At 54.3% G+C, this 13,561-nt stretch overlaps 5 protein-coding genes across 5 annotated transcripts; 4 read left to right on the top strand and 1 right to left on the bottom strand.

The window, feature by feature from the left end:
- Window positions 1-86: 86 nt before the first annotated feature.
- On the top strand, window positions 87-1,361 carry CCOS01_07311 (uncharacterized protein; the record flags this gene model as incomplete). Its single annotated transcript, XM_060455477.1, has 4 exons — window positions 87-374; window positions 455-529; window positions 593-660; window positions 737-1,361. 4 exons carry the CDS (start codon window positions 87-89, stop codon window positions 1,359-1,361), a joined length of 1,056 nt encoding a protein of 351 aa, XP_060313369.1.
- Window positions 1,362-1,955: 594 nt separating this feature from the next.
- CCOS01_07310 (ankyrin-2 ankyrin) lies at window positions 1,956-2,448 on the top strand (the record flags this gene model as incomplete). Its single annotated transcript, XM_060455476.1, has 2 exons — window positions 1,956-2,138; window positions 2,236-2,448. The coding sequence occupies 2 exons, from the start codon at window positions 1,956-1,958 to the stop codon at window positions 2,446-2,448; spliced, it is 396 nt and encodes a 131-aa protein (XP_060313368.1).
- Window positions 2,449-2,863: 415 nt separating this feature from the next.
- CCOS01_07309 (ankyrin-2 ankyrin) lies at window positions 2,864-4,192 on the top strand (the record flags this gene model as incomplete). Its single annotated transcript, XM_060455475.1, has 1 exon — window positions 2,864-4,192. One exon carries the CDS (start codon window positions 2,864-2,866, stop codon window positions 4,190-4,192), a length of 1,329 nt encoding a protein of 442 aa, XP_060313367.1.
- A 3,007-nt stretch (window positions 4,193-7,199) lies between these two features.
- On the top strand, window positions 7,200-7,580 carry CCOS01_07308 (uncharacterized protein; the record flags this gene model as incomplete). Its single annotated transcript, XM_060455474.1, has 1 exon — window positions 7,200-7,580. The coding sequence occupies one exon, from the start codon at window positions 7,200-7,202 to the stop codon at window positions 7,578-7,580; it is 381 nt and encodes a 126-aa protein (XP_060313366.1).
- Window positions 7,581-8,473: 893 nt separating this feature from the next.
- On the bottom strand, window positions 8,474-10,600 carry CCOS01_07307 (uncharacterized protein; the record flags this gene model as incomplete). The annotated part of the gene is made up of 3 exons (XM_060455473.1): window positions 8,474-9,475; window positions 9,553-10,040; window positions 10,237-10,600. The coding sequence occupies 3 exons, from the start codon at window positions 10,598-10,600 to the stop codon at window positions 8,474-8,476; spliced, it is 1,854 nt and encodes a 617-aa protein (XP_060313365.1).
- Window positions 10,601-13,561: the final 2,961 nt, after the last annotated feature.

Here is a 13,561-nt window from a genome sequence, read left to right as displayed (position 1 = left end):
CAGGCGACCGGCAGATTCTACAGCGAAAGATTGCGTGCTTCGCCATTCCCACTATCATTCGCTGCACGTATTCAAGTCCAGCCACCATGTCGACCGAACCATTGTACCCAGCCTACCTCCCCACCAGGCCCGACGGCTTCCAGCCGACAATCGACGTGCCGGACTTTGAAGCCGAAGAACCCGGTGTCCGAGCCAAAGCCGCGCGATCCGCCTCCTCCGCCTCCTCCATCTTCCGGGACGGCGGCGGCGCCAAAGTGGAGAACATCACACCCCGCGTCGGCGCCGAAGTCCGGGGTGTCCAGCTTAGCCAGCTCTCCAAGGCCGGTCTGGATGAGGTCGCGCTGCTAGCGGCCGAGAGGGGTGTTTTGGTTTTTGTAGGTCTTCCATCGCGGATAGAGAGTGATGATGGTCACGCCATCGCCAGGTGAATGGATAATAACACCAGTCTCTCTAGAGAGATCAAGACTTTGCAGACATTGGGTTTGAGAGGCAAAAGGAGATCGTGAGGCACTATGGCCCTCTACACAAGGTACGATTGACAAGCCCCCTATAGCTTGAACGCATTTGCTGATCTGCTTGCCCTTTTTTCCAGCACCCCACGATGGGATACCCAGAAGGCACAGGTCCAGAATTCCACGTCGTCTACGCAGACGAGAAAGCGTAAGATCCCCTATCCTCGCGTCACATCTCATATAGATATATAGCAACATGTACTCATCACTCACACTCATCGCAGAGGCAACCTCCGCACCCTCCTCGGTCCCCGCACAACCTACGACCTCTGGCACATAGACCAAACCTTCACCCCAAACACCCCCTCAACGACCTTCTTCTGGGTCCTTGAAACGCCCGCCTCAGGCGGCGGCGACACGGCCTTCACATCCCTAACAGCAGCCTACGCGGCCCTCTCCCCAGCCTACCGCGCCACCCTCCGCGGCCTGCGGTTATTCCACACCTCCGCTTCCGTAGGTGAAGTTGCGCGCGTGGGCACGGAGCGCGCTCTCCGCGAGGCCGTATCGACGACACATCCGCTGGTGATCCGGCACCCTGTAACGGGCGAGCCGAGTTTGTTCGTGAATCCGACGATTGCGAGGCGGGTAGAGGGTTTTTTGCCCGAGGAGTCGGATGCGCTGTTGGGGTTTCTGCATAATCATGTCAAGAGTTTGGATTTCAGTTGTCGGGTGAGGTGGGAGGCTGGGTCGGTTGTTGTGTGGGATCAGAGAAGCGTTGCGCATAGCGCGGTGCCGGATTTCAGGGAGGGGGAGAGGAGGCATATGGTGAGAATCATACCGTATGGATCGAGGCCTGAGCCTGCGTTTCCTGAGGAGCACCAAGCCAGTCGAGAGGATGGAGAGGTGTAGTGAATATTGGTCTACCTAGTGATCCGCAGCTACATGGGAGAAGTTGATAGTAACTTTACCATTTGATAGGTCACATAATTCGAAGTATGGGCGGAATAGTATCTCCATAATTCAGGATACGGACGCGTGTTGTCTACGTAGATAGTATACAGTCACTTGGCTTGCGAGGGATAGCAAAACCTCAAATCACCTTGCCGGGTTTCTTCATCAACCCCGCACTCTCGATTCTTGTGCCCAAAGTTGAGCCTCACAAAAGGCTGACACGGATCTAGCATGGATGGGATGGGGTGAGCAGAGTGCGATGATCATACGCATCCAGACCGATTTGGAGTGCGACATAAGTGCGATAAGTGCGGTGAAAGTGCGACGGCAATGCCATTCGTCAACCCCACTACTGTCCCGCTCGCGTGCATGAAGGAGTGTGTCGCACTTACAAGTGCGATGGCCAACCCCGGTCTGCATGACAGCCTTACGAGTATCATCGTGAATAAGTGTAAGCCCAGTCCGTTGTCCCAAGCTACTTGACCTTCAACTAGAACAGACTTGTTTTCTAGCTTGACGGGCGGTCAAAGATCGATCTTCACTAGAGTTTCAATGGCGGTCAACCCGGCTCCCAACATCGGATCGCCGGTTGGACCACCTCCTGCGCCTTTGCCCTTCAGCTTGCAAACGTCGCAAGATGTGAGCGACATTCAAGAAGAGTCCAACAAACGAAAGAAACCACCAAGGAAACTGGACAGTGAAAAGTGCCAGCTTTGCAGACAACACAAATTGAAGGTATCTCGGTCCTCTTCCAAGCGCTTACCTTGCCCCGCCTGTACGGCAGAGCGCTTATGGCTTCGGTCAGAAAATTGCTGACAAGCGAGCTGCGAAGTGCCTGCCTCAACCTCGAACATGGCCGCAAAAGTGCGATCGCTGTTTGTCGAAAGGCCTAGAGTGTTCACCTGGCGAAGTCAAGAAAAGGACACGAAGACGGGCTCCAGGCGAAGAAGAGCCTGGAAGCATGATGAGTATCCCGAGCGACCGGGGATCCCACGGCCAAGATCATGATGGCTCTAGCACTTTTTGGAACTGCGAAGATCTGTAAGGCCCATGTCAGCTTCTTTCTTGAGTAGAGGCTAATCATATGAGACAGTATGGATATACTTACCGCAGTCCAGCTTCTGAACAGCGTATACGAAGTCCATCATCACCAGAGAACCTCCTTGCTAGATATTCTCGATTTCCAAAAGACTCCCTGCCAAAGCAATGGACCTGGGACTCAGGCACAGCTCGATGTGCCCTACGTCTCGGGCCTCCATCAGACCTTACCACTTCTCAAAGACAGGATATCGATCGCCATCAAGACGAGACTCGGTCACGGCAAAACTACGTGTTTCGCGGAGAGGATGTTGTTTGAGAATACTCTCAGTGAGCTACACAGCAATTTGCCGAAGCGTCCGATTATTGATGGCCCTGTCGAAACCCATAAACTACTCTTACGCGAACAGATCTCAGACCTGATGTTTCGGTCCAGGTCAAGCATGTCGGAGACCATTACGTTGAAAGCGATAGTCTCACTATCCACCACACTTTCTTCGAGGCTTCCGATACTTTTGAAGAAATTTGATCTCTACGACTGGTCTTACGTTGAACAGGGCTTCGGCCCTGAATGGGAGAAGTTGGTCCCCCATGCGGTTGTTGGGTGTCTCCTCTTCGCTCCGGGCGATCTCTACTCAGACTCGCAGCCATATGCCAAGATCTGGGCTCACGACATTCTGGTGAAAGAGGGCGCGAAGTACCCCATAGTCGCAAGGGATCTCGCCCTCATCCCTCCCAAATCCAGCAGCTGGTCCCTGAAGGAGCTTGCCTTCCTCACCGACCACGTCGGACCGGACCTCAAGGACAGTCAAGGGCTGACTCTCGTCCACGCCGCTATCTTGGACCGCAGGCCGGACATTGTGCATCAGCTTCTCGAGCCGGGAGGCGCCAAACCGTGGCACCGAATATTCAGGAGACGGTTCTCCCTTTTTCATTTCGCAGCCTCGGTGGGATGCGAGTCGTGCTACGCGGAGTTGCGCTGCCACCCAGAGATCCGGCCGGCGGAGGAGACGCGGGACCGGAACGGAATGCTGCCCTTGCACGTCGCTGCCCTTCGCGGGCAAGTGAACGTGGTGGAAGCTATTCTCAAGGCGCATTTTGACGGAGCGGAGGAGAATGAGGAGTACGTGAATCGTGAGACGTCAGAAGCTGGGCATACTGCTTTGTATCTCGCGATAGCGCGGGCCGAAGATGATGCTACAGCTAGATTCTTGGCAATGTACCCCGGCGTCGACTTCCTCGTGGATCGTCAGGTACGGCAGACAGCGCTTCATGTTGCGGCGTCTCGCAAACGACACGGTCTATTGCGGTTTCTCCTTTCTCGAGCACCCGAGCATCAGCTCAATGTGCAGAACGAAGACGGTGAGACGGCATTGCATATTATTGCCCGGCATGGTGACCGAGAAACATTGAACGCTGTCTTGGACCTCCCCTCAATTGAACTTGACGTGACGGCCAACGACGGATCAACACCACTGGTTGATGCTGTGACGAACGGGAACATGGAGGCGATGGAAGCCTTGATCGGCTGCCCGGGTGTGGATATCACGGCGTTACGGCGGCCTTTGGAGCCCTTTGGGTTTTCTGCACTGGAGCATATTTTGCAAGAGGCAAACGGCAACGATGGTTCTGGGGGGTACGTCGATATTCTGGAGTGCTTGCGAGTGCGTTGTCCCGAGCTAGAAGACGATCTTTACGAGGCTTCAATGGCTGAGATGGAGACGGATGACGGTGATATGGAGGTTGAGTAATTGTACGAGGCGATATCATCCCGAGCAAGGCGGCTCTAGGCTGGCGAGGGAGGTGCTACATAGCTTCGCACTTCAACAAGCCATACTTATGACTGTCAGCGTACTATCCCCGAGATAAGTTCGAATCACGTGAAGTTCATTAGACGTAGCTCATGAGGCCTGTCTTGAAGTCATCGCCAAATTCCGTCATCCGGTCAGCTGGGATGGACAGAGGAGCTTGCTGAAGCCTGATAGGTTGCAGTGCACTGACGACACTGGTTGACCCGACGGCGCAGTTGCAATATCGCTAAAGGGCGAGGTTTTCGCCGGGATGATTGACTCGGAGGGCGGGGATCGAAGCGGACGAACCCCTGGGTGTTGGTCCCACCGATTGCTCATGGGGCGATGTAACGCCGAATGCGAAGGTTCAGGGGAACTGGGTGGCGAAGGGGAGGGACGGGAGGGGCAGACACGAGGTTGATGGTATCATGGTCGACGGTTTTCGGTGTCAAGTTGGTGATGGTTCGGTGCCTTATCTGTATTCGTCGTTTCTGGGACCCCGAGACGTGGTTGGGAGACTGAGATGGTGTGTGCAGTCTGGATTTTGGTTAAAGTCAGAGAGCACGCAAGCAAGGCGCGGGAGGCAGGACACAATACCCGGACGGAACATCTGGTGCATCACTAACGGCATCGTGGAGCATTCCAGGCCGGATCGACACAGCGGGTCACCGTTTGGGAGCAGCGTTCAAGTGGTGAGGTCGAGCTTCGAAGGCCCGTCTCGAATCTCGACTCTGGAGGTTTCCGTCGAGCGGTGGATTATTCGACAACGGGCCGAGACGGACGAACCATCCAAAAGAAAGCAGACGGAGACCCGGGAGTTAATTGTCTAAGCCTCCACCGTCAACGCGTGGTTCGTGTCCTTAGTAAAGGACCGGTCGTGGGAGGCTGACGGTTGTGGCCGAGAGGAAGAAGGAAACGTGACATACAGACGGATTGAAACGGCCTGGTCAACACGAGGCAAACGGCGAGAAAAATCACGACAAAGAAACGACGGCGGAGCTGAAGAAACCAACAAAGTGAAAGTTGCGCGAGCCAAAGTTGGGAAAGCTGGGAACAATGGCCGCAAGTGCAAGAAAACTCCACCGGAAGAGGAACGAAACTCGGAGCAGACACCAAGAACGAGAAGCAACGTCCGGGGAGCCATGAAGCTTGGGAAAGAGCAAGTGGGAAAGGGCAGGAGAGCACATGGCGGGACAGGGAAGGTGTCCCGGCTGGCGCCACATCGTTGGCTGCGATTGCGTGGAGAGTGGATCCATGTAGAGATGAGGTGGACCCAGGAGGTGTGGGTACCAATCCCACGCTATTGATGGAAGAGGAAACGATGGGCAGGAACTGGCATCGAAGAAACGAGGCATGAACCAGTCTATCGGAGGACCCGTCTCTTTTCCATCTTTTCCCATCTTTCCAGCGCTTCTCAGTGGCTGAAAGAGTTCTTGAGAAGCTTGGGAGCGAGCGTTGGATGCATCCAGGCGCGACGCTGAGTGTGACATTCGATATGCATATCCCAGACCTGCACCTGTCTGCAGTGCACCATACCACCCAGTGCTGCACCTGCGGCTCCAATTGTCAATTGTGCAAACTTTCTTGGATTGGTCCAAAGTGCCCAGCCCAGTGCTTCAGGACAAAACTCCCTCCCACGGAATCCACCCCGTCTGTGTTCGTACCGTCCAAGACTCCAAGGCAAGTTCCAGAAGCCCGAGCGCCGTGCCCCACTCCCTCCAGTCCCCATCGCTCCAGAGGAAAGAACTCCTCCTCTTGGCTCTTGCTACACCTGCCACCTGCAGCTTCCTGCGCCTGCTCCTTCCCACTGCAAGTTGACACACACCACACCCCGTCTCCTCTCCTTCTTTCCCTCTCGTCTTCCGTGCCTTCCAACAACCCGTAACAACATTATCAAGGTTCTCTTCCTGCAGCTGCAACCGTATCTGGACCTACCTTTTCCCATCTGCTGAATCTGTGATTCGTAGACGACTCTTTCCCTGCACGAGTCGTTCTTTCCCCTCCTTTTGAAGTACCTCACGAAGTACCTCAGTATCCCCCCCTTCCCTTTCAGTCTGGCAGTTCCCTTCGCGGCCATCCAATCCTTTCCCTTGCACCTTGTCATTCTCTTCCCTTTCCACCACCACCACCACCACCACACCACACGGCACACACCTCACGCACCTCACACCCGACCACACCTCACCCTCCGGCCCGACCTAAAGGTACCTACCTCTCCTTCAACTCACTTTACCACCTTGGGCCAAGCCGCCGCCGCCGCCATTCTTCCAATCTTTTTCTATCCATCCCAACCACTCCAGACCGGATACAACATCTCTCTCACTCGCACACACACACACTCCCACCCAGTCCACTCGTTCCAACTCAACTTACCTTAATACACCAAAACTACACCAGAGGTCTCGAAGCCCGGCGTTTTGACTACCTCTCCTTCCCTCGCTCCCGCACCGACTCCCAACAGAGGTCACAGACACCAAGCTACTATCAGCCACAGAGCGCTGAATTAGAAAAAAAGAAAAAAGAACAAATCCAACAGCCAAAGCACCCGATCACGGCACCACAATCAGACACTTGCTGCCAAGCAGTCCTCCAAATACGACAGACATCTTACCGCAAACGCCAGCCGGCAGAAAGGGGGGATTACAACACATCCGAGCCATCAGAGACATCTGTGTCACTAGATTGCGACCTCCATTCCATCCATTCCTACCGCGACCGATAAGCTTTTCGTCTGATCTGTTGCGCCCCTACATTACGACGTGCGTCTGCCACCGTTCACAGACATTGTCCTCCCGTAATACATTACAACCCGTCATCTGTACTTGCACAACCATCTCATCCCAAGTCGAGTCAATTGAGTTTGCCTCGTCCCGCCATCAACTTTGAGCAAGATCAATCTCTCCAGCAACCTCAACACAATAAGCTTTCCAAACCTCTACCGAACGTCTTCGCTCGAATAACCGTCACAATGGCTCCCGGTATCCTTGAACGTATCCAGCAGAAGATTGAGCTCTTCCGTCTGGAGCAGCGCTACACTCGTCGCCGCCATCGCCGCTCGACTTTCGTCTCCAACGCAGTTTACGTCGACGGCGAGTACGTCTACCAGACTCCCACCTCCACCGGCTCCTCATCCGCCGGCACGACTAGCAGCAAGGAGTCCTCATCCCCACGAGTGAATGCCCTGCACCACGCCGAGCCTGCTTCGCCCACTGTCGCCCCGACGCAGACCGAACCCAGCAAGAAGCGGCTAAGCCGCTTCGCCTCCATGCCCGGCTTCGGATCCTCAAAGCAGACTCCCACGAATGACTGGAGATCAAGCCGCGTCAGCGTCAGCGAGATCCAGCGGTAGAAGCGTCTGGCTTACGCTACTTGAATCGATCAAAGAAGAAAAGCAAAGAAAAAACAGTTCCGGAACGAACGATACATAGATCAGGGCGGCAATCTCACGACGGCAACATGATTCCCCTCGGGGCGAGTCTTCGAGGTTCGACGACGACGAGGTTTTGCTCAAAAGCAAATGGCATATTGCACTTTACGACCATCTTCCGTCACGTCTCTTAGCGGCGCACTTGCACGAGCATTGGGGGGCCTGCTCTGGTTCTTTTTTTTTTTTGTTGCTGGGAGGTTTGCATTGGCCGACATGCCAATTGCATATCTGCACCTGTTGCCCCCAACATGACCAGACGCTGTGTGAGAATCGCACCGGCGCTGGTCCTTGCTTGTCTGGACACACTACACCGACTTGTAATCTTGACTGCTGTTCGGGACAGATACCCTTCAGCTTACCGGCGTCGTGCACGCACCTTTTCTCCTGTACATATCCAATGGATTATATGACTACTTCAAACACTCTTGTCTCAGTGCCCCTATTTTGTGATGTTCGCGGATTGCTAAATCAGAAGGCCATGTTTGATGAACGCAGGAATTTGGTGAGAGATTGCAAACGCTGGATGCCGTTCCGTGTCTCAGATTCCTGGTGGTACCGGCAGTGATCGGCCGCGGCTCGAACGGCTGCAACTCAAAGGCATGCAGAGAATTCGGACGATCGCCCCGGACACATCGGCGACGCTTGGCTGTCTGACCCGGTATTGCTCGGAAGGGTTGGGCAAGACCCTGAAATCCCAAATTCCCTTTTTGCGGGGTGGATCAGTGGATGGTCCCCAAGCTCCCGACCGGATCCCGCGATTCGATTCTTGGGGTGACCCTTGGGTTTTTTCTTGAGGAAGATGGTACGAAGTATAATCACATCAAGAACAAGGGTGTCCCCTCAAACAGCTCGTCCCATGACGAAAACTTGCGACCGTGCTTTGCTTCCCGCTGTAGCTTCTCGACGAGGCGAGCACCGTCTATCATGCTTACCGTGCCCAGCTCTTCACCGACCGCTTGCATACCCGAGCACATGAAGGTTGTGATTTCTTGATCGTTGTAGATGAGGGTGGACTGAATTCCACCGATGACCATTGGCCAGATGACGAATTTGTGTAACAGCCCCGCGCTGGTTGCGATGGAATTTGGTGATGTGTTTTGGAACTGCGAGGGTTGCCGCTGGGTTCTTTGGGTGAAGAGGACGCGGAGGCCTGCGATTAGTGTGCTATATGCTGCTGATTCTCTTCTTGCGAGATGGGATGAGGCTTCTTCTGGCCAGAGGGTGCTTGATCTTGGTACGGTTCCGAGACCGGCGAGGCTGCTGATGGCGTATAAGGCCGCGGCGCTGTGATACGTCGTCATCAGTGCGACCCAGGCGTCTTTTGTTTCCTGGTCCTCGCTCAGTCTGGTTGGTGCCAGCGAGACCTGTGCAGTCGCCGAGATCTCTGCGGCCCAGTTCTCGGGCGGTGAGGTGTCGAGATACTCTAGCACAGCAGATAGACCTTCTGGGAGATGCTTCGCCGTCTCTGGGTATAGTGCCCTCCGTGCCCGTAGCCCGTTGATGCGGATCAGGATCTTGGCCAGGTCGTTGGGGACCAGCCTCCACGGATTGCCGGCGTCGGTTTCAGAGTCTTGGAAGATTGCTTCGTAGGATTCTTGTCTTGCGAGGATCGTGCCTGCGACGGACGATGAGTGGGCGGTGGCGTTGATGGCTCCGTGGGTGGATGTGCCGAAGATGTCAAAGATTGCGAATTGCTGGAGGAGGCGGCAGAGTTCTGGGTCTGAGTTGGCGACGGCGGCGAAGGGGCCGTGGGTGAGGATTATGCTCCATGCGCCGGTGATGTGGGATTGCCACGGGGCGTAGGCGGAGAATTGGATCTTGGGGGGATGTCAGTCTTTTGTTATATGTTGGGTGAATGGTGAGAGGATGAGGATGAGAGAGAGATAGAGTGTACCTGAGATGTGAGCATCACCATGATGCCGAGGAGGATGCTGGGCCCTGGATCTTCGGCGGTGTTTGGTGAGCTGTTCCCTCGAGGCTGGTGATATGCGCAGAGTTCTTGGCCTAAGGCTTGCAGGGCGGCTGCTTGGGATGCGAAGTGGACGCTTTTGAAGTCGCCTGCTGCCATGAGCCTTGATAGTTCGGATGTATCGCCTGGCCGGGGTGCATGTTGCCTGATAGGAGGGCGGGATGTGGAGGTGGCGAGGGTCTTATTGTCGGTTGAGAGTTTGAATAGGATACTTGATGATGAAGTTGAAGTCAATGATGATGATGATGACGACGACGACGACGGCTGTCCGATGATGTATCTGTGGAGGGCTGCGATAGAGATATATGTGTTGCGGAGGTAGGAGGCGAGTGAGGCTATTTGGTGGGGGGAGATTTGATATGGTGACGTTGAGGTTGAGTAGGGGACTAGGTCGGGTGCTACGTGGTGATTATCTGTGAATAAGTAATTAGTTGGTTGATTGATTGAGCAATGAAGTTGAGAATGAAGATGTGGGAGTGAGATTGAAGCACTGAAAACAGGAATGAGTGAGTGAGTGGTAATGTATGAGTGAGTGAGGTTTTCGGAGTGAGTGAAAGTGAGGTTCACAATTTGTGTGAACGTAAACCACACGGGGAAGCTGTTACCCACAATATTCCATGGCATCAGCCGCTATCCTCAACTCCATCACGGTTCCGGCCGTTCTCGGCGATCGGCACACGATGCCAAGCACCGACGCCGGTGGGCTGGCGCTGCTGCTACTCCGTGTCTTTCCTCGGCTACGGTCACTGTCACTGTCGCGGCTTTGGCCCTTCGCGTCCGGCTCCCGATCCCGGACCCGGATAACGACGCCCTTTTGCGTCAGGACGAGCGGGTCTCGGAAGGCGATGGGTCGCTTGTCGCCGTAGCCTGGACATTCTGTGCGTGCGATGATGCATTTACGGCAGGCGGGGACGGAGGAGTCGCATCGGAGGCGCTTTTTGCGGCAGCGCCAGCATTGAGGGCCCAGGGTCATTGTGGCTCTGGATGAGGAACCTGTTGTCTCTAGAGAGTGTGGCGTTGGATGATGGGAGCGCAGCAGAGGGAAAGGCCTATGCCTGATCGTCTCCAGATTGTATGAGTAGCTGTGCGGAGCTTGGACAAGGCTGTGTTTGTCTTGTGAAATTATCCTATGGTGATGTCTAATGACTTGCTATGGATGATAGAGGCGGCAGTGGTCGTGGGGGGACAAGTTCCCCCACTTCAAATGATTAGTCTTCAGGTTTTCGGCATATGGCGACGGTGAGTTTGCGCAGAGCGGCGATGTCGGCCCCCGATTTAGCCCAATCAACGGGCCATGGGTAGCCCGAATCGGAAGCGTGCATGGTATCGGCGCTTTGCTAAAGATACTGCTGGCTGACACGGCGACACGGAGCTTACGGAGCTTTTTGCCTTTACACGCGGCTTCACTATAAGTCTGGCTGTTTTCAATTGACGAGGGCCCATGGCGATGCAACCACTGTGAAATAGGGCGACAATGAGGGGAGTTGAGGGCCCATTCTGAGTGAACGACGATGTTGAGATCGACGCCGACATGAGGAGCTGGCAAGCCGCTATACCAGAGGAACTTGATCCTGGCTGTCATCTATTGGCATTCTGCACTATTATTGCGTCTACCTTCGGGAGACCTGTGAGATGGTCGCTGCCGCGTGGATCGTAGCTGAGACATCCAGCACAGCCTCGTAATCTTGGTTACAGGTCGATCGAGAGATTTCCTGTCTAATTTGACCCACGGGGGAGATTCGAACTTGATCGACGAAACAATTGGAGACGGCGGCGGGTTTCTGTGGCTCTTGCGCATGCCGTGTTTTCCATGATGGAGTGACCAATATCGAAGTAGATCCAGACTTTAAGATTCCTCAATTCTCTCGCCAGGCTGAAGTCCAGCCCTGAGATGCTGATGGAGTCGGATGCTGTGAGTTTCCCGGGGCATGGCGCAGTGGTATCCGCTGGGTGACAATCTTGAGAGCTGACGACTACCCCATTCTTGGCGATCAACTACCCCTGGTATTTGGACCTGGATTTGAGAGATCTCAACAGCAAGTGACGAAGGTTGGGTGAGCAATGTGAGATGTCTCGTTTTACACCGTACGTACTGCTCGAGATTCTTGTCACTTATTTTCGGAATATCGGTCTTGAGAGGCTCTATGCCGCTCTTCATGCGACCCTAACTCGAAGACCATGCACATACAGGATAGCTCTTGACTACATGCTGTCCTAGGCGATGCAGAAGCTGCGGGTCTATGAAGATTCGGCTGTTTTGTTTCATTCCCAGTACGTGTAATAGCCATTTCTCACGATCGGCCATGATGAGATGAGTGAGAAAGAAGCAAGAGTCGCCCGTTGCGGCAAAATTCCAGTCGTTGAAAGGTGGCCTACAAAGTCACAATATGGCGTTGTCAAAGTGTTGCCAAGCTGCCAATTCTCGTGGCACTCTACTCACTCCAGACAACTTCTCTTGTATTGGGGCTGTGAGCTTCACAGCCTCAACCCCTTGCGTGAGATTGCATCATGGGAGATTCAGCGGTTCTCATGTTGTAATCTCATTCTCAGTACGAGTATCGCAGTCTCGTCGCGTCTGCGACTCCAAAGCTGTACCCATCACCGAGTTTCGGTTCCCGGCCTAAGCGGGTTTGAGAGACTGCGTGGGTTTATGTAAGATGCATCTCCCAATTGTACGGATGTGATGTTATGTACTGTATGTAGTATAGTTTATGTGTAGGAAAGAACAATGCAATTGCGAAATGATTACCTCTCTTCTCAGCACCTACAGAATGGAGTTCCGAATCAATTGAGACTCAATAAGATTCTCGACCAACATCACAGCATTAGTGTTGGTCTGTTGGCCACGCTATTCTGCACTAACAGTGACCGGTATATGGGCCAGGCTCTAGAGACTGCCGCCGTGGCATTCATTGCCCACAACCCGGCCCTGCTCGTATGGGCCCTGTTCGTCGGGTTGGGAAAAGACCGGAGCCAATCTCGGCTCGACATTGCCGTATGGTGGTAGTATTGAATCGCTAGATGGTGATTACTGTGCAGATAGCAGCCGTGCATTCTGCTTTTTTTCACGGGGCTACCGCTACCCCTGAGCTATGCATAGAGTTATGCTTGAGAGCGGGGCCGCACATTCTGCCCCGATTCAGACCCCTTGAGATTTCTATGTATGTCTTTGAGAGGCTAGAGTATGCTGTATCTGTGAGAACATAAAAGGGGGATAATAGGGCAGAGGAGGCATTGAGAATACTCGTATAGCCGCCGTGCGTGCCGCCCAACCCAAGACTGATTTGTCCAAGCCGGGCGCTCGCAGTGGGTTCAATTGGGTCTCGTCTCGTTTCAAAGGAGGGTCTTCCGCCTCTGGGCCGCAGTTTCGTCGCACAAAAAAGACGAAAGACAGAGAGTGGACCAGTCACCTAGTCCTGGGCTGTCATGCCAGTCTTTAGGCAACCGAATATCAACTTTGGGGGCAGTGCAAGGAAACGAAAACGACCCTTCATTGGAGCGCGGCCGGCGCGGACCAACGATGCTAAAGCTGCCAAAGAGCTGCGAAAGCTGTCAGGGCTGCCAGAGTTGTCACGGACTCACGGTTTGTTCCCCTCTCCCAGAGTGCCATCCCTCCTCAGCTTGACAAGGGGGGGAGAGAGGTACCGGCATTGGCTGGTCAGGAACGGCCGGCTTGGGCCGTTCTTGGTGCCATGGCGGCCCATGAGCCCCGTATCCCATACGCAGGTACGGCGGCTGGAATGTGATGGGATTGGATGCGTGATCGCCGTGGGCATTCCCATCTCACATCATCTTCAGGTGGAAGAGCCGCCAAGCTATCACTGGCCAGTGATTTTGCAGTCTCGCCGCTTCTGAGTTCTCCTCTAGGTGCGGTGCTAACTTTTAGGCTGTAGATAGCCCCTGGATTCTGACTGACTCCTATTCCAGCCGCCGT

This window comes from Colletotrichum costaricense (genome assembly GCF_030867565.1).
Source record: "Colletotrichum costaricense strain IMI 309622 chromosome Unknown Scaffold_7.1, whole genome shotgun sequence".
Lineage (NCBI taxonomy): Eukaryota > Fungi > Ascomycota > Sordariomycetes > Glomerellales > Glomerellaceae > Colletotrichum > Colletotrichum costaricense.
This window is presented reverse-complemented; position numbering and strand designations above follow the sequence as displayed.